Raw genomic sequence first — 20862 nt, 5'->3', positions numbered from 1 at the left:
AAGACTGTGAAAATGGTTTATTCTGTTGAAGAAGACACTTTCATTGTTACGTCTTGTTATCGCAATGGGACGAAGAGTACGTGTATTCTGTAACAGCTCGTAAACAAGAATATCAGGCCAAATAGCGTGATTTAATAATTCAAGAAACATTATTAGAGGCTTACATTAGGGACGTAATCGACAGATTTGTTCGAACTGGCAGTGTCAACAAAGAGAAATCGCATGGAAGACCTTCAGTATCTGAGGAAGTGGTTGATAATTTGAGACGACTTGAGCAGAATCCGCAAATTTCTTTGACAAAATTTCCTCAGCAGTCAGCACTTTTTGTTACAACATGAACTTGAACAATGGGTCCAAAACATTGACGAAAGGATGTTCAGAACATTTTTGAAATTAAGAAGAGAGTGAACATGTGACTTGAACAAAGTGGTAAACATTTTCAACATTTACTGTTGAACCGCAGTAAATTTGTTATTTTTATTGTAATGAATTAATTTTATTTTTTTATAAAGATATGATACATTTAGGCTATCAGTTATACAGATGCGTGTGGTCTTTGTCATGCGTCCTTGGGCATTTAGTACAGTCCAAATCGCAGAGGCGGCACGTTTACATGACTTACTGCGACCCTATAATCATTTAGAGAAACCCTATACATTGCAATGTTATTTCGTTTTTTCGTTAGCCACGTCTCGAATAAGACAGCGTTAAGTAATTAACAGAAAGGGCGGTAAAAATACCCTCTTGTGGGCATTGTTGCTCAGTTGATAATGGGGTAGATTAATAAACCAGGCGTCCAGATCTTCCGCTGTGGAGATTGAATGGACATCATCGTAAAAACTTTGGATATCCAGAGTTAGATCTACATCTTCACGATGTCTTAGTGCCTTTTTTCTTTATAATGACAATGAGATATCCAGTACAACAAGCATTAAAAAACAGAGGGCCTGTTGGTAGTTCCAAAATGACCTAGTCACCATTGCTAATTGAACTAAATGATACTAATTTTTAATCATATATTTAGGATTTATCACAGACATTCTTGTTTTTTCCATTTGAGCTCAGTCTATTCTCTCCAACATAATAGTATACATATACTCTATCACTGAAGCCAGACTAAATTTTTTAACTCCGATTGTCTTGAACTTTGTGGTGGGAGGTTATAATTCACCGGGCATTTTTTCCATTTGGTGAGACACCTGCCATAATTTGATTTTTACCAGTAACAGTTTTCCCCAACACGCGTAGCTAATTCTTGCGGTTTTTCCAAGTTTGGAAATGAGTGAATTTTCGACCTACGCTAACATGTGATGTAAATTTGTTTTATTGTTTGTAAAGTCGGAGTTTATGTTAGGATTTTAATCGTCAACTGGTTCTAACACAATTTAACAGACATTAGATTTGTTCACATAGAGCACTTGCAGGAGTTTTCATGAAATTCCCTTAGTCAGGATTCACCCCTTGTTTACCAAATCATGAATACTTAAGGTTTCTGGATGCTTACACTTAAGTGTTACATTATAAACAGTGCCCGAAATTATATCTTACTGCTACAGTCCCCCAGTTAAAGTAAGGTGTGTTTTACGGTTTAAATGTGGGGACGCTTTGTTCTGGTCCACAAGGCCCTCACCAGTGCGTCGCGCTAGGAGTATTCACAGCTGATAATACTACTTTTACAGTACTATATTACTTCAAATAATAATACTCGGTGCCCATTTTAATTTTTCAACCACAGGACTACAGATTTGTTATCTTGAAATGTTATATTATGTTGATATAGTCCAAAAAGAAAATACATTTGTAATCAAAGTATCGACGCGGCAGCACTGAATCGAGCACCTGAGATTTTATTCCGTGCTTTGATTAAAACCCTTCTTAATTCTTTACACAAGATTGCTAATAGTTCATTTACGTCAGTTAAAATTAGCTTAACGTTATCCCACTCTGGGAAAAGGACCGTAAAGGTGCGGTAGAATTCATAATATCGTAGACTGAGCTACGGGGGGATTATACATTTTTCTCGCAACGTGAAAATTATAAGTATCACCGAGACACATTCTCTCGCAATGTGGAAAATTACATCACCGAGAAGCTTTTCTCGCAACGCCTGGTTGTTTATTTATCATGTGTTTTGTTTGGGATAAGCTGGGGACAGTCCACGATGTAAACTCTCAAAACTAATCACTTGGATCAAGGCATCATTTAACATGATGTGAATTCTTTGTTTGAATCGTTGATTAGGTTTGGCATAATTTAACATCAGGCAAATTCTTTGTTCTGACGGCGGCCATGTTGAAAGAGTATTTTCGAACCGAGCACATGTTTGAACTGTAGAATCTCGCTGAACAAATTAACAACATTGTGGGTCATGTGGGACGTGTATTTTATTGCTTTGATTTCTACAGCGCTACACAAAATATTAAACTCATGTAATTTTGTAATCTTTGCAATTTTCACCTCATGCAATTTTTCTCTGTCTCACAATTTTGGTGTCAGTGATTTTCTTTGCTGTATAATGTAAATTGAACGTAAATTTCATGCTCTGCAGTTTCTAACCTCATGTAATTTTCTTTTGTTTGCTCAAGTTTTATTTCACACCAGATCTTTTGTTTTTATAAATCTTTGTTAGTTTTTTTTATGTAAATATTTTGTTGATGAATGTTTCCATCATATAAATTATCTGATGTCCAATCTCTTAATCGCAGATAAGAATTTATTCTTTGCTGTTTAAAAATTTCACGACAGTGTATGGCGAATTTAAATGTTGTTTATTGCTCTTTTTGAAACTTTAACAGTTGTTCACTTGTAGTTTAATACTAGAGTTATAGAAATTGAACATTTAAATAGATTGAAGTAAATAACACAATGATACGTGGGGGAAGCGGAGTGCGCGGTTCCTTGTCGAGTTGGCGGTCGCGCCATCTACACAATGGATGCAGGCCTAGAATAGAAGTCCGGGGCGGTCGCGATAACGTGACGCCGGCGGATTCGTGATAGCCGGGACCCAACCACGAGTGCTTTGCGATAGAATAGAATCACCGTCGTGGGTAGGAGAACAGCCACGACCAGAAGCTCCAAACTCCGCTCGTACTACGGATAATTTTGCTATGCCTCAGAATGAAATTGTAATAGTTCGTTCGACACACTCTTACACCGCTCTGGTGCCGCTGCCGCTGCACAGTTTATTATTAGAATTTTGTTCTTTTGTTGACTGCCATAATTTTAAATTTGCCGCCACACGCCCGTAATAACTTGTGTATTTGCATCCAGTTACTTTAACTCAGATTTTTCTTTGTTTTTATTAAATTTGTGATATTCAAATATTTGCATTGGTTCAGAACGTTTATTTTGATTTCATTCAAAGTTTTTTTTGTAACTGAGCATTAAGAGGTGTCTTCAACCGGCACAACTTAGTCGCAGCTTTTTTTCCTTATTTTTTTGTCAGTGGAGGAATAAATGATTTTGTGTCCTCTATAAATTTTGTGTTTTATTTAGCGGTACTTTTCCAACCTTGGGGTCCACCACTTGCATTTGAACGCATTCCGTCACAAAAAAAGAAAACACACACAACGTAGCCCAATTTTTGAATTTTTCGTGGGCTTTTCAATTTTTTTTCACATGTCAGTTTAAGGAGGGATTCAACCAAACACAGGATTTGTCTGATGGCCTTCCGGCTTCTACTGCAACCACACTGCAGCTGTTCGCCACCGTACTGATAGTACTGATACTACCATCAGACCATAGAATACAGATTTAATATATCGTGTATTCGTTTTACATATTCCGAGGCTTATGAAATACATAGACTCTATCTTCAAACTATGGAAAGTGTAAAAGAAAAGTAGATTCTCTTTTTTTTTGTCTTTCTTGTAAATTTCGTGGCAGAGTTTCTCGTTAATACAATATAGGTAGGTACATGGGTGAACCGGACCCGTACGCGCTGTTGGAACTGTTGCTAAGGCATCTGTCTATCTCAGTAGAATATACATCCTTTCTCAGACCTTGCAAAATTGTAACATCGGCGTTTTGTATCCGACTTTAGTTCTTAGATTCTGTTTTGCCTTTTGTTTCTGCAGAAAAGGTATGCCACTTCGTGTTAAAGAAAAACTTATGCCTGCAACAATATTTCTTTAAACGTCTACCTAGTTAGATAAAGAAAGTGTTCGGACGAGAAGACGTACCACAATTAAATAGGGCAAATGATTTTATAACGTTCAACCGTGACTCGGTTTCTAACCCCCCTAACACCGTTGATAAGCCCTTCGAATATTGTTGCACATACTTTAAACTTATTTTGAGGGTGGCAGTATTATTTAAGTTTTACTATTTAATCAAGTGCCACCCTCAAAATAAAATCTTTTTTCATATAAGAAAAACTGTTCTAATTTTAAAACATTTATTGTGTCAAATTATTATGTTGGCCGGTATACATTTTTTTTTTGTAATTGTTGGATATCTATCTATTTTTATATCCATTACCCATTAGCAAATACTGACGTCGAGATAATTTAGTTAGTTTACATAATTGTTATAAGTACAGAAAAAAGGGTGTTTTAATTGATTACGGAAAATCGATAAATCTGTTTGCTTATTTTGCATGATACTAGGTGTATTTTTCCTATCTTCATGTAAATGTAGATTATTAGATTAGTAAAGAGTGTATATCATTTTTTTGGAAATGAACGTGTTAACAATATGGAAGATCATGTTTGCCAATTGGTTGTAAGAAGGAACAACGCATAACAATTTATAACCAAATTACTGCCTTTGATCTCCATTAGAGTAAGTACTTAAGCTTATACTTTCCCGTGCTTCTTTCGTTAGATTAGGTATTAAATTTTAATGAAAATGCCAATTTGAATTTGTTATCTCTTTCCCACTAAGAAGTAATTTTTCTATTCTCCATCGAGTATAGAACAAAATGAAATATTTATATATTGTTCAAAAATAACTAAATAAATAAATAAATCAATATACAAATAAATATTTTTTGATTTTTTTTCCATATTACACAAATTATAAGTGTAACGTATATACTCATAGATAAGAATATTCGAATAAGATCAGTTTTGTGTTGATTTGTGAATTTTAGAAAAATTGGAGTCAGTCAGTTGTTTTTATCAGTACAAAAGTGGTTATTTGTATATTTCTAGATAAATCTTGGTTGACCAGGTTTACGAGAACCTAGATATTTACTTTGACATCACCTGATTAGGTTGGAAAAATGTAGTACCTATAAGTGGAATTTCTGAATGATAAGATGGTTAGTCGAATTCGTCAGTGATAACCAAACAACCGATATGCACTTTTGATCAAATTATCAAGAACCAAACAACCAGCTATGTTTAACTTAGACAGAAATGATGATAAATATATCGAAGACTGCTATGTGCTGTTGGTTGCGTTGTGTGTTTTTCAGGCGTGTAGCTTCTCGTAAATAACTCTGTATAATTCATTCACGAATAATTTCCAGTATTTCTGGCAGCCAAAATTACCACCATTAGCTCTAAAATACCTTGTATAAAGGTTTTTGAATTAGTTTCAAGCTTCAATTCTGTTGGAAGCATCGGCAGAAATTTCAGGAACTTGAAATTGTATAACAGTTCTTCCTGGGTGAGATACTTGCCATTTATCTGCATCCTCACTATAAATGGTCTAGAGGGATAAGTATATCGCAATATCCAAGGCTTATAACTTATGACTCGTATGGGATGCAAGATTGATCATACCATTGTCACGACAAAAATTCAACGTAGCCCAGCTTAAATGGGAAGAATGATTATTATCAAAAACTAATAAAATTGTGCATTCTTTCGAAGATCTTACTGGCTTCTGAAAATGTTGAAACAATCGTAAAAACAATTCGATGTTGATAAATCCCGTATCTGGAACCATCTGAATTGTACGCATCATTTAATAATTCAGGTTTTTGGTGTTTTCGTGGAAATACACAGTTGTCACTAATTGACATCTCTCCCCAGAAACGACTTTACCCGCTTTTGGTATTTTGTTGGGCACTGTTAACACACTGGTTTCGTCCATATTGTATACCTACTTAGTAAGATTTTTTCCGGTTGGCGCAAACTTAGATTAAATTTTTTGGAAAAGTGAGTTGCCCACTCTTTTCAGGTCAACTTCAATTCTTTGTTAAATGGATGATTTAAATTGTGACGTTCCGCACGTTCAAACGCAATTTTTCTGAGTTCTTTTAGTATTACTCCATAAAACTAAGAATCCAATGTTTTATGTGGTCTGTCAAACAAAGTCCCATATTCGCTGGAAAATCTAGTTTAAATCTCCCCAATGAAGTAGGAATCGTATTTTGTTTAAGCCATTTCATTTTCGCAAAATAACTTCCGGAATCCCATACCTGCCTAAGGCTTTCTTTCGATATATCATTTTCAATCTCTTTTTTAGTGGTTTTCAGTATTTTAATTGTAAAAATATTGTTTCTTTTTTTTTTTAAAGATGGAGATAAATAGGTGATTAGGCACGAAAAAATGTCCAAAAGTCTTATTTCAATGTATCAATAAATATTACATCTTTTTAGGACATTTCTAAAGAGTATTTTTATTAACTGAAGAATAATTTAATGGTTTTGTGAAAACACTGACCTTTTATATGATAATGTAATATGCTGATAAGGTTTATCTCTTTTTATTTACAGTTCTTGTTTAGATAATTCTCATTAATTCTTAGGTTTATGCAGTAACAATGCCTTTACTTAGTTTAAAATCGACCACAATTCATTCTGGAACATACAAATTGTTTTCTTAAAAGTGAAACAGAATAATGTCTACAAAACTGGTCGAAGCAGGTAATTAATATGCAATAATTATTTGTAATAACGGGCAACTTGTATTTTAAGAAACTCCTATAATACCACTACATGAATGCCGACGCTTCATAGTAGATTGTATGTTGGCTGTTGGTACGCCAAAATCTAACGCCGAAGCCTTAGCAAATATTTTAGTCGAAGCAGATTACAGAGGACATTATAGTCATGGCATGAATAGAATCGGTATGTAGATGTGTTTTCTTCATAACTGGCACTATAGCAGTCATCAAACCAATACAAAATCATAAACTTTATTTTTCTTTGTGTAGAAATGTATCTGTCAGAAATTCAAAACGGGATATGTAAAGTAAATGCAGCTCCCGAAATCTTAAAAGAAACCCCAGCAACTGCTTGGGTTGAAGGCCACAATGGTCTAGGAGTTGTAGTCGGCACTTTCGGTATGGAAATAGCAATTCAGAAAGCTAAAAAAGTAGGAATAGGACTGGTCGTCTGCAAGGGATCGAATCATTATGGAATTGCAGGAATGTATGCATTACAAGCAATGAAGGAAGGTCTTTTGGGATTAAGTTTTACCAATACGTCACCTGTCGTAGCCCCTACTAGAACCAAGCATGTACTCAATTCAGAATGAACTGGAAAAATTAAAATAACAATATATTTGCAGGCAGCCCTTGGAACAAATCCACTATCATTAGCTGCCCCTGGTCTCAATGCAGATAGCTTTGTTTTGGACATGGCTACCTCCGCCGTTGCCGTCGGGAAAATTGAAATGAAAAACAGAACCAAATCTGCAATACCACCTCAATGGGCAGATTTAGACACTGGTGCACTTCATCCTCTGGGCGGTGACGAAAATAATTCCTCCTACAAAGGATATGGTCTCGCTTTACTTGTTGAAGTTCTTTGTGGCATTCTAGGCGGTAGTTTTCTAAATATTTTGTAATTTTCTTAAAAAGACAGGTTGTTACAGGTGGAGCGTACGGTCCCAATATTCGTATGCTTGGAAATTTCGATATGTTTGCAGATTTAGGTCACTGTTTCATCGCTATAGATCCATCATGTTTTGCTCCTGGATTTGAAGAACGCTTGAGTGATCTTATGCAGTCTTTAAGACAAATGGAACCTGTAAGATTTTGAAAAAACTTATGCTGTTTATTTAAGTCCTTTTTTGCAGATTAGTACCGACAAACCAGTATTAGTACCTGGTGACCCAGAACAACTTCATATGGATGCTGTAAATAAAGCTGGAGGTGTACGTTATGTACAGGATCAATTAGACACTTGTAGAAAAGTCGCTGAAACATTGAAAGTTAAACCTTTGCAATATGATTTGCATTAACAATATTTAAATGAATTTAATACATTATTGATACTTTTACTACACAAAAGTGTTAATGTTGGTGGGTGTCACTGATTAAGAGGTATTATTAAAACCTTAATAACTAAATTCTTGAGTTTGAAGGATCTATTTGAATTATAAATATCTGTGTATGTATCTAGTTCTTGGAAAGCACCTCTACTGACTAACAAAATGTTATATTTATTCGTCTTGATCAAATTTTTTAGTGGACTACTTAAGTAGAAGTATTGTAAATTGTAGTTATTGTAGCAGCTTCCTAGATAGCATCTTCTTCTATTTGGTGTCAAGTGAATAAACATGTATTAAAATAAAACTTCATTCAAGGCATAACAATCTTTACACTCTTTATTGTGAAGAACGGGCTACCATTGTACTGTCATAATAGGAACGCGTTGTGTTTAGACCTTATGACAACATACTGATGTCATAGAGACATGATATTAACGTTATATAACAAACTTTTGACATTTTGACAAGAACAAAATTATTTCCAAAATGTCAGTTGCAGGAGTGTCAATTTCAGGTAAAATTTAACATATATTTTTAAGTTTCCTTTTTACAAAGTTTTTGTGAAGACTCTTCAGTAGAACGCATTCCAATTTTTGCATTAAGCGAGGTACAACGTTTCATCCGAGATTGCATGAAAGCTGTTGGTACTTCAGAGAGCCACGCTGACGCTGTAGCAATTTGTTTAACTCAAGCTGATTATAAGGGACACCTCTGTGAAGGGCTTTATCAATTAAGTTAGTTCGTTCTATTGACATGTGGAAATATAAATATTTTAAATGACTTCAGAAACCTACGTTGATGAGGTTGAATACGGAGGTTGTGATAAGGACGCCGTACCAACAATATTAAAAGAAAGTCCTGTCTGTGCTTGGGTTGATGGTAACAATGGATTAGGTGTAATTGTAGCTAATTTTTCTATGAATCTCGCCATCCAGAAAGCAAAGAAGTGTGGAATAGGCTGGGTGGTAGCAAAACGTATTTGTATTTAATAAATTTGGACGCGTTAACAAAAGATTTTTTAGGATCCAACAATTATGGTATTGCAGGAATGTATTCTTTGAAAGCACTTGACGCTGGCTTTTTAGGCTTGTCTTTCAGCAATGCTACCCCGCTAGTAGCCCCAAGTCGTGCTCTAGAGGTGATTAGAGCTGAAATGTTGGACGTAATAAGAGCATAATTTTCAGGGTGCTCTGGGTGCTAACCCAATTTCTGTAGCAGCTCCAGCAACAAATGAAGATTATTTCTTATTAGATATGTCGACAGCAACAGTTGCCCATGGGAAGGTGATAAATACAGTTGATAAAATTTTGTGCCATCATTTTTTGCTGTAGGTTGAAATATTAGGCAGAAAGAAACTTCCAGTACCCACGGAATGGGCTAATCCCGTAACAGGGGCTTTAACTCCTCTGGGAGGCAGTGACCCTAGTTCAAATTATAAAGGTTTCGGATTAGCGATGTTTGTAGAAATACTTTGTGGAATATTAGGAGACTCCGGCTACGGACCATATGTACGAAGATATGGAGATGTTCATCAAGCAGCAAATATTGGACACTGCTTTATAGCAGTAAATCCCAACTATTTTGCTCCTGGATTCGAAGAGCGACTAAGTGATTTAATGAACTACATCAGAAACATGCAACCTGTAGGAATTTTTCTTTGGTTAATTTACTTAACTTAATATTTTGTTTAGGCTGATCCCGAAAGACCTGTTATTGTACCTGGAGATTTTGAAAGACAACATATGTCAACAGTAGACCATCAAGGTGGGATTTGTTATGCTAAAGATTTGGTAAAAATCTGTCAAATGTTAGCAGATAGATTGAATGTAACACATTTAAGTCCATTAATATAAGTTATTTTATTTTTTGTATTATAGTATCAGTATCAGTAAACTTAATTTATAAAAAGTTCAGGAATTTACAATTGAAAGTTATGATGGTGTAAACTGTGTGGATGCGAATAGTGACCTGAGTGTGTAGACCTTGGGACTGTACGTTGTGAAAATTGCGAGTATGTATCATCTTGCCCGGGATGCATTAGTAAAACTGGATGCAGGTTGAGTGACTTCCTAGACCCCGCGACGCTGGCAGTGTCAGCGACAAAAGCACTGTTCATTTCACCTAAAAAATAAATGGATCAGCATAAGGATTTTTAATAAATCGTAAGCTTAATTAATTTACAACAAACTAAACACCAACAGAAATGTTAAAAATCACGTTAAAAAAGCGCATTCTGGAACCGATATTTTGCATCCGTTAAACACCATACTGCAAAGTTCAGTTGAAATTATATGTGATCATGGCTCAAACTGGTGATTTCACAAATTTTTATGACACTTAACCGTAAAGAGCCGATTTATCACGTCTCAAAGTTTCTAGGTGTTTTTACTTAATTATTACATTGTAACTCACTTCTTAGATTCTCACTCGAGATTGCTAATAGTTCAGTTATAGCATTTATAGTGAACCAAGAGTTATAAGGTTATATGGCCATCATAAAATCATCCCATTGTGTCGAAGTTAAGTTATTTACAATAGAAAAGGTTTTAGGGTCGTAAATAACGTGTCCACTACAGCTCGACCGGCTCTTGTGGTTTCGTTCAGGGGCGGCTTTCACTAAATATGAAAATCCACCACTCCACTATTTCTTTACTACCTGCAGCCGCTGAAAGTTCCGAAATAACCACTCGCTTTGAAAGCCGGCCCTGTTAAATATGAGCAAGAAATGTTTAGAAGATGATTTATTGCCAACCGGTAAGCTTAGTGCGAACCACACAAAGGGGGTATTTATTTGCGGTCAACTACTTTTATGATGGCCATATAACCTTATAGGTTATATGGCCATCACTATAACCATATGGTTCACTATAAACTAGTTTAATTTTGAGAGAAGGGATGGGAAATTTCTGTACAATTAATATTCTCGTGGACTCGAAAAAAACGAGAAGGTTTTAATATTTTCTTACAGATCTAATATAATAATAATAATAATTTTAGATCTAGTTATTCTCTTGTAGGTTTAACTTTTTTCGGCTTGAATTCGAACATTTATTCTCGACGACGCCGCTCTAGAGCGCAACGTTTCGGTGACGAGCTTATTGTGATGTTAATCATATTGAATGTGTTTTTTGTATGTAACGTGGAGATGTGCGAATGCATTTTGATTTGATTCTTTGTTGGTTGAAATGCTTGTTAGAGTGTGGCGTAATCAATCTAAGTAAGCAATTTAAATACAAATTCAGTCATCGTAATAAAATTGAGAGAGATGGAATTTGAATTAGACTGAAATAAAAAGGTACAAGATAGCGTGCCGCAAGCGGAACACACGGCTTCTAGTAAAAGTTTGCAGTTTTGTGATTGCCCAAATAGATGTGGAAATTGGAACTTCATAGGGAGACCCGCGCCCGCGTGAAACGCGCAGCTTGGTTTAATAGTTGGCTAGTTTGCGAAAACGGGGTAAAGAGAATAATATGCGGCAGGTGTTTTAATCATAGAAATGTGGAGCATGTGTTGTACCTGTCAATAACGTAAAATCATCTAGGAACGGTTAAATGCCGCTCTCGTAACATCGTGATAATTTGATATTTGCATTCAATTGAGTTATATTGACATATTTTCATTGATTTGTAAAGTTTGATTTTCAATTTAAGTGATTTTTTTAAAATTAAGTTCAGTTTTCATTTACGGTGTGACCTTAAGACATATGTATAAAGCAGTTAATCTTAGTAAATCCTGACTTAACGGATTATTAACGAGTGGTTTCCAGGTTTCTATCGCTGTACTCTGTATTTGACAATTCATCTATTCTATAAATAAAATAGCATGACCTGAGATCAACCGGAAGTCAAAGTTCATTACAATTCTCGAGTTGTGGTTGTTGTTTCGTTGTGTATCTATAGAAATTTATGAGAACTTGCGAGGAGTGAGTGTCCAAAAGTTTCAATATTAGCTTATGTGTTGTAGTTGAGAAGTTTTTTATGATAAATTTTATACAAGAACAACGTTCTTCTAATAGAGATACAAACACCACATCTCCTAGATTGTCAGAGTTGATAACTGCTTTTGTAAGTAATTTTCTTGCCAGGTTCTACATAATAAAACATTGTTAGTTTATGTAATTATACGAAAACGGTGAATTCGTAACTTGCTGTATAAAAATGGGACGTTAATGTATACAGTACAAGCAGTAAAACTTTGCACGCAGATTTTTGCACTTTAAACATGTGTTTCCACTGCATCAGTTCTTGCTGCTTTGTGCATCATAATGATGAACTCATGTTTCATCACCAGTAACAATTTTATTACGACAATAAATGCAGATATAATTATTCCTTAACTGTTCTGTGAAGTATTGTGACAATTTGAGAAAAAAATATAAAACATTTTTTTTTCATTTAAACCTTCACAGTTAGGTACATTTTGTTCAGCTTGTTCTCGTAACCTTTGTAAAGCAAAAATCAGTGGCGTAAATGACAACCCCGCAGCCCTTGCACCGCGGGGGCGTAAATTCCAACGTGGTACGGTGGGCACAAGTGCGGACAACATGAAATACATATATTTAAAGCAGATAACCAACGGGAAAAAATGCATCCCCAAAAGATGCTTAACTTCGACAGTTTACGTTTGTACAGCGACGGCATGCATTTGGTTTTAAGGAAAATGAATTATTTACGAAGCTTCCCATAATCTTAAAACGGGTGCATATATCACACATGCATGAGTACATTATTTTAAAAATTTTAAAAAACGTTTACTGTTGTAAATTTTGGAGATGACGCCATTCCATAGTTAGTGGGTTGAGTAGACAAATTTTATATATTTTTTTTATTTTTTATACATCTAAAGTTTTGAAAACGTTTCGGAGGTTGTGTCTAATAAAAATCGACACCGACATATAGACGACAAACGATAGACAGGCGACAGACGGCAAACCACAGACGGCAGACAGACAGGCAGATAGACAGACAGACCATAGACGACACATTTTAATTTAATTAACCGCTTATTCAAAATTTTCATAATTTAATAAAAAATAAAAATAAAAATTCTGCCATAAATAATTGTTAAAACCACTAAAGTTGAGTTAATAAAAACTTGCGACAGTTTAAATCTCGCTTTAACCAAGGACTGTCGGCTTTATTTTATCTTCTTTTTTTTTAAGTACTACAAACAATATTACTGCTATTTTATTGTGAATCTATCCTACCGTAAATTAATTGGCGAAATTTAAATTTAATTTAACACACCGCGTAATAAAATTATGTTTTGTAGTGTAGTTTGAAACAGTTTTATCGTTTGGATTCACTAAAAATGATAATATTGTCTGTCGTCTGGGTCAATTTTTGTTAGACAGACAATCTCCGAAACTATTGGACTGCTTGTTGTCAAATTTTATATGAATATCATGTAAGTGGTAAAGCATTAACCAAACTTTATCTAATCATTCCCGCCAACAATGTACAAATGGGTTTTAAATTGTATAAAATAACAGAGTCCTATACGTGTAGTTTATGAATCCATGTTGAGTTTTTACCCTAGACATCCTGATTTTATCTCTATTTAACTTTAGGTGTTGTATTGGTTTTAAATTGTAAAAAATTGGTCGAAGGTTATTTCGACAAAACTTCCTTTGACTTTGAAATGCAACCCAACAAATTCCGTTTCTTTGAAATATTCCCTCTGTCCCAAATTAAGAAGTGTCGGCTTTGAAAATAAATTTTGTCCCAAAATAAGTAACCGTTAAAAAAAATATATAATACTAAAATAATTTAAAAATAGAATCCTTTGAGATGACGTCATCAAAATGTTGATGGGGATGATTAGCCAAATTTTGGTTAGCGTTTTACCATCTACATGACATTCCTAATAAACAAACAAAATGTGATAATAATCGGCCAAGTCACACACAGACAGAGGGAAACGGGAGACCGCTTTTTTCGTATTCTGGTGGTCATAAAACGTCGGGAAAACATGAAAGTAGCAAGTCGTCCGATGGACTCGATTACTATACTTCCTTAATCAGCGCTGAGGAATTAATTTATAATTTATGAAAAAAATCATAAAACATAAGATATAAGCCTTTACACCATTACACATATAGACATAAGACGTTAGAAATTACAGCAAAGCTAAGTTTTCTTTACTTAGCTGAAATGCGATAACATGTCGGTAAGCGGAGAAAGACAAATCATCTCGTGGTCTAGTGGTCTGGATGCCTGCCCGGAAAGTGCGAGGCGTGGGTTCGATTCCCACCGAGGTAACAACATTTTTCTCCGCTTACCTGCACGGCAATTATATCATAAGTGGTTCAAATTTACTCGGATAAATTTAATTTTGGTACCAGATTTGATATTGTTGCTTAAGCAGATTTTTTCGAGATCAATTGACATACATAAATCACGAAACGCAGTCGAGTGATTTGTTCTAATGGCAATTGGTCAAGAAAAAATCTTTAAAAACTCAATTAACACGGTTCCATCCCGAAAAACGATTATGTATTGATTCCGACTGTGGAAGCCTCCGAAATTATTTAAGAAAAAATCTCTTTGCAACATTGAGTGACTAAAAAAAAATTTTTCCAGAGTAAATTTGGACCACGATTGGTATATGTTGTGATTATACGATTGGTATATGTTGTGATTATGCAACGATTAGAGCACACAACAGGGCACAGAAAACCAAATTTATTTAAATCAGATTAACATTTACCTAATAGGATTACAAATTAAGCACAATTAACCGATCCACAATTAAACGTGCAATTATTATAATTGATAACGGGTGAACCAAGGTTTTGATTCGTTCCTCCATCTCTTCTTAACACATTAACAATATTTGCATGGTGCTCTTCATCCAATTGCAAATACGGTTTCAACGAATTAGTACTTGAGTAACCCGTCATTTTAATAACTTCCTGTTCACAAACTCCTTTTTTTGTTAAATTTGAAACTGCTGATGACCGATTTGAATGATTAGAAATTTGCACAATAGTTAAGGTTTTGAATGAGATTCAAGGAAAATTCTTGTAGAAAAAATTAAGTTACTCACGCCTTCATTTCCATATCAACCGAGATAATAATAATTTTTTTAAATAAAACTTCCGTGGCATTTGATGCAGTTTTTGATGTTTTTCTGTGATTTCAACACGCAAATGCAAGAAAAGACATTTTGGGTCAAAATCAGAAGAAGAAATAGATGCCGAGATATCCAAAAGGACACCATGGAACACAAAAAATCACGCGACTCGGTATGGCGTCAATTTTCCAGCTTTTTGAAAGAAAAGGGCTACAATTTGGAGCAATCTACTTCTCCTGAGAGTTTAAATACTATTTTGAAAAGTTGGGCCTCCAACATAAAAAAAAAGATGGTATTGCTTACAAGGAAAATGTAATTAAACACATGTTTAATACAACAGCGAAGCTAGGTCAAGAAAAATATTTCAATGAGTGGAATATTAAAATAAATCCATTTACCGCCACCCGAAGAAAACTTCAAACATTACCAGAAAAAAGGACAGTAAACTCAGTAACTGAAAATGAATTCTTTCATAATTATGGTACAAATTTTATATGAAAATACAGCAGACGGTTTGCAAAAGAATTTTTTTTAATAGCATCTTTTGAATTAGCTTGGCGTGGTGGTGAAGGAGCCAGTTGTTTCACACACTATTTTATGCCAGAAAAATTGACAATAAAGGACTTATTACAGGCCGGATTGAATATAATCCTGTATTTTCAAAAACAGCACAAGGTGGTTCAAAACCACGGACAAGTAGTAAAGGGTTGACCAAAAATAAAGGCAACCCCAACGTCTACCCCGTTAGCTATTTTTCTTCCCCATTTTATGTCATATGTTAAATTGTTCTATTTTATAGGCTGTATCATCCACTAATGATGAAAAGAGGAAATAACATAAACACCGACAGAATGTTTTTAATACCCAATCCTTTTTGGAATACAAAATGCTGTGTAGTACAAAAATACATTGGAGTTAATGAAATTGGTACATGAGTAAAGTCGTTAATAATGACTGGTTTAGATATTAAAAGAAGGAAAATATCAAATCATTCTGTGCGCTCATCAGCGGTGTCTGCTTTGGCTAAAGCTGGAGTCGAAGAACTAAGCCATTTTTGCAACTCGACGAAGAACATCACAAATCAAATATTATTAAAATACGAAATAATTCAATTAATCAAGTAAACAATACTGTAAATGATAAAACTATAAGTGGAGCTTCTTGTTTATTACAAAACTGTACGAATGTAACCTTTTCAAAATGTACATTTAATGTTACTGACAAATAAATACATTAATTTGTCATCAACTTTCTTTTGTTAAAAATTGTCAGTTGAATACCTTCCTGGGAAGATATATCCGGTACAATACATTATAACTATAGTAACGCCCACACAAAGTACAACTTTATTGGCTCTTTTTAAGCAATTGACAGATGAATGGAATAGTCATATAAATACGTCCAAAATTTGCTTCAGTTGATATTTCAAGAGAATAGTAGTTCAGTTTTGGCATAAATCTTTACATGTGTAATGGTGAATTCAGGTTCAACTGGCTATTTAAATTTGTAGTTTCATGTTTTTGGAAAAAATAGTTAAGTGTGCAGGATGTTCTCAAAGTTGAAGCATTCTTTTTAACACATACCACTATACGTTGTTCTAAAGGGTTTTAGCTTAAATCCCTTTGGTAAAAGTTGCATTATAAAAAAATGTGTTACTTAGTCAGTTAGTTGTAATTGTACTACTTAGTTGTAAACCCTAATCTTTATTTAGAATTTGACCAAGACCGTCTTTAAAAATGTATAAAATTTATAAAAAGATAAACCCAATGGATCTCCAAATTTTACTAAGATGATTTAAGCTAAATCTCCCCAGAATAAAGGATAACACCACGTGTTGAAAGCAACGCCTCAACGTCGGGAGCACCCTGTATAAACCTCTAGGTTTAATTTATTTTCGACAGATATTGGTAGCGTGTTACCTTAGTGCGTTACTGAAAAAATTACCCATAAAAATTCCATAATTAGCACGACACCGATGAAATCTACAACGGTTTCCTCATAAATAACATCCGACATTCTTCACCATGTTATTAAAATACTGAGCAAAAGTTTGTTATTACCTTTAAATAAGCTAGCTGGAGCGTAATGAGGGTCAGGCTGCAGTCTCACGTGTCTTGTAGCTAAAATAAACGCTAAAGTAGCCAAAATAACGGCATCGAGGCAACCTATGGCGGCCAGTAGGTAAGCCCATCGTATGCCACAACTTCCGAGATCGTACTTGTCTGATGCCCCACAAACTCTACGGATGCTGTCTTCTGACCATCCGGCTGGAAAGCACACGCAACCGGCGATCATGCAGATTGCTGCAAAAAAAAGACACGAAATGTGAAGGTTATAGTCATTATTGACAGGAATGTGATGGTTTATGGTCCAGAAGCAAGCGTATGCACTACTTAGCGATATTTGTCCACATGAAATAATTGACTGTGCGCGTGGTAAAATTAAGTAATAGCTGGTGTAAGGTAATTGAACTGTGAAATTGTTGTTTCATAATATAACAACGTTACACTTCCTAATGGTTTATAGTTTACGCCAGCTTATCAGAATTATCTGGATTCAATCGAGAAAATTATGAAAGCGGTCTCGCCAAAACGGACGTTCCAGTTCTTGAGCGGCTGCCTTCACAAAAGCAGAGAAATTTTTTTCCTTCGAATGGAAAATGTACGCTTTACAAAGATGGGGAATTTTATTGTTGTGCAATTTTGACAAAACTTTCTTTGTGCTTTTCAATACGATTACACGCTGTGTGAAATTTTATTAATGGAAATTGAGTCACACCTAATTGATAGATAGATGTCAAATGGCGTTCCTCATAAATTGCTTAATTTACCGGTGGCGGACATAATTTGTATTTTTATGTTGGCGCAATTAGAAAAGTTCCTTTCGTTTTCCTGTTGGGTTAGTGGTCGGCTATTTATCCTTATTACACGCACTAATATTGATGCATTGTAAAATGTTTTGCAATAACTATTTTGTTATGAAAGTGAAAGGGGGAAAATGTTAAAGCACTGTTTGGTTTTTAGAAGTTTATTTGGTTTTTTCTAAAAAATTGAATTCCTTTCACATGTCTATAGATATGAAAATAAGGTTGCTTATGTACATGCAATGCATTAGTGTTATTTTTCTACTTCGCGTTCATAACGGAGGTATTAAGCACCTAAATTAAGTAATTTAATAGAACTGGTGTAATTTATGTTTTCAAGATTGGTAGTCATTACCAATGTCATTAAAAATAACAAATAAAATAACCATCAAAAAAACGAAATACTATTTTTAATTAGATTTAAACTTTACCATGAAATGTATGGTTATTAGTTATTGCACATATTAATCCTAAGAGTGGATGAGTCTTGGGGACTTGGATTAATTCAAGTAAGGTGATTGTCAAAATCGTAGTCTCCGTTGATTCGCTATTAAAGTCTCTCCAATAAGTTACAATCATCTGACATGTCAAAAGCGAAAATATCAAAAGATGTCACTCACTTCGGGAGTTACAGAAGCTTGTAATCCCTTTATTCAGTGTACTACAACAAAGTTTAATGTGTCTAAATTAATAACATTAATGCTTTTATATGAAATGAAATTCAAATCATCTCATTTATTCGCTCTAAATAGTATACTACCACATTACGCTCGATGACACTACTGCCTCGTTACATTATCGGTGGTGCTCCAGTATGTCAAATTCTGTCAAATAGCGTCAAATAGTCAGACTCGTGGTCAGACATTCACCTGGTATTACAGATTCCCTTACCCTCCGATGTATGTGCCACCATGTATCAGTTTTAACGAATTGGAGACACTTTAATAGCAAATCAATGAAGACGACGGTCATTATATTATGTTGAAAATGATTTTCATGATTAACCGTTTTACTGCCACGTGATCATTTTCATCATTTTGATTTGGACACTGCTTCCCGTGTTTCGGGGAGGGTAAATCAGCCATGTGTAGGAGAAACAACAGTGGACCTAAAACCGAGCTCTGAGGAACTCCGAACAAGTTTTTAGTATTTTAGCTGATAATTTGTCTAGTCCTGGTGCCAATGAATCTTTGAGTTTCTTGATAAGTGTATTCACCAATGCAGGAGTAAACGCAACTTCACAAATGGAGTTAGAAACTTTCCCAGTTAATATTTTGGGCAATACGATTGGAGAAGGTTCAACAGTAAATGAAGAGGAAAAAGTGTCAACAAAAATGGATGCAACGTCTGCATAATTATTATCACACATAGTACTATCCTCTTTTTTTAACGGCGGTATACTGACTCTTGCATTAACATAGGATCGAAAGTATTTGAAAAAACGTTTATGATTTTTGTGATCATCAGCAATGTGGTTTTCATATTGAGATCTAGCACTAGCTAGTCTGTTTGACAGTGCGTTTGAAAAAGATCTATGATTGTAATAGTCCTGAACATTATTAGAATGCTTGTATTTGTTCCAAAGGCTCTTTTTGAGACTAATTTGATTGAGAAAATATGAGTTGATCCATGGTTTGCGAGGAATCTCAACAAATTCCCTGAATTAAGAGCATCTAAGTAACATAGATGATAGCTGACTATAAAATAAGCTCCAGGAAATATCAGGATTGTTTAAATAATTGATAACAGGTAAACGAAATTCTTTAACTTCACGTAATAAGAAATCGTATTTTACACAGGTCTTGTAACACTTATAATCTTACGCCTTTTTACTGGCTATGGAAAACTGGATTTTTCCATTTTGTATAGTGTGATCAGATTTATGAAATTATTATTATTACTGATGATAATAATAATTTATAATAGTGAAAATTTTGACTTCAGATGTTACAATTTGACATTTGTTATACCAACTACGACAATTCCAAACTGTGTTGTAAAAAAAGTAGAAAAAATAGCATGAAATACATGTTTCTTACAATATTTTAGTGCACTTATCCCTTAGAAAACTCGTCAGTCGGATGATCAGTTTCTTCATTTTGGGATTCGTACTCTAAAATAGTATCATGAATCTTGCTTACTACTGCTATTAGTTCATAGTAAATCATTCTTTTACTCAAAATTCAATAAAATTAAAATAAGAAAATACATTTCCCGGAATTATATTTGAAAGACGGTGTGTCTCTAACTAACAGTCCAGCTACTATTCCAGCAATTTTTTTTACGAATTGATGCTAATTCAAACCCTAATAAACTACAATGTTATAAGTAAGTTATATGTATACAGCTCAGTTTAATTAACTAATTTAAGTTTTTATCTTCTTTGATTAGGGGTGAAATAAAAATAATAGATGTGGAAATTACTACTGCAACAAAATTTTGAAAATTGCATACAATATAATTCCAGTCCGAACTATCACGTCACTGCATAGTTTTTAAATGATAGCACTATTTTATCATTTATTTGAACGATGATAGAACCTAAATATTTTTTAAGGTGCTTAAATTCCAAATGTAATAGATGATTTACAAAAAATATAAACAGTAAATGTAGTAAAAAAATATATAAGAAAAGTCGAAAAGTTCTGGAATAGCTCAAAAAGATAGATGATACTTCTTTAAAAAGAGATCTGAGAAAACTTTGCTGTCACCTTCAGAGTTATGATTTCATTAAATATTTTCTAAATAGTAGTAATT

The 20862-nt window shown here is 34.3% G+C and overlaps 2 protein-coding genes across 2 annotated transcripts in view; one reads left to right on the top strand and one right to left on the bottom strand.

Annotated features, from left to right (window-relative positions):
• The first annotated feature begins 6700 nt into the window (after window positions 1–6700).
• LOC135136049 (uncharacterized) lies at window positions 6701–10051 on the top strand. The gene is made up of 12 exons (XM_064065177.1): window positions 6701–6817; window positions 6869–7021; window positions 7108–7412; window positions 7464–7719; window positions 7770–7924; window positions 7974–8136; window positions 8708–8902; window positions 8955–9143; window positions 9191–9306; window positions 9353–9451; window positions 9500–9811; window positions 9860–10051. The coding sequence occupies exons 1-12, from the start codon at window positions 6793–6795 to the stop codon at window positions 10019–10021; spliced, it is 2130 nt and encodes a 709-aa protein (XP_063921247.1). The 5' UTR covers window positions 6701–6792; the 3' UTR covers window positions 10022–10051.
• Window positions 10009–20862, bottom strand: part of Tmhs (Tetraspan membrane protein in hair cell stereocilia) — a 33797-nt gene continuing 22943 nt past the window's right edge. Inside the window, exons 2-3 of the mRNA XM_064065511.1 lie at window positions 17303–17545; window positions 10009–10289 (exon numbers count right to left, since the gene is read on the bottom strand). Of these exons, the coding sequence (XP_063921581.1) occupies window positions 10087–10289; window positions 17303–17545 (446 nt within the window). The 3' untranslated portion in view covers window positions 10009–10086. The remainder of the gene's footprint in view (window positions 10290–17302; window positions 17546–20862) is intronic.

Source organism: Zophobas morio, unplaced genomic scaffold (genome assembly GCF_036711695.1).
Source record: "Zophobas morio isolate AGI-343-1 ecotype UQ-CSIRO unplaced genomic scaffold, CSIRO_AGI_Zmor_V1 ptg000026l, whole genome shotgun sequence".
NCBI classification, from domain to species: Eukaryota; Metazoa; Arthropoda; class Insecta; order Coleoptera; family Tenebrionidae; genus Zophobas; species Zophobas morio.
The sequence above is the reverse complement of the archived record's forward strand: the minus strand, read 5'-3'. Positions and strand labels throughout refer to the sequence as shown.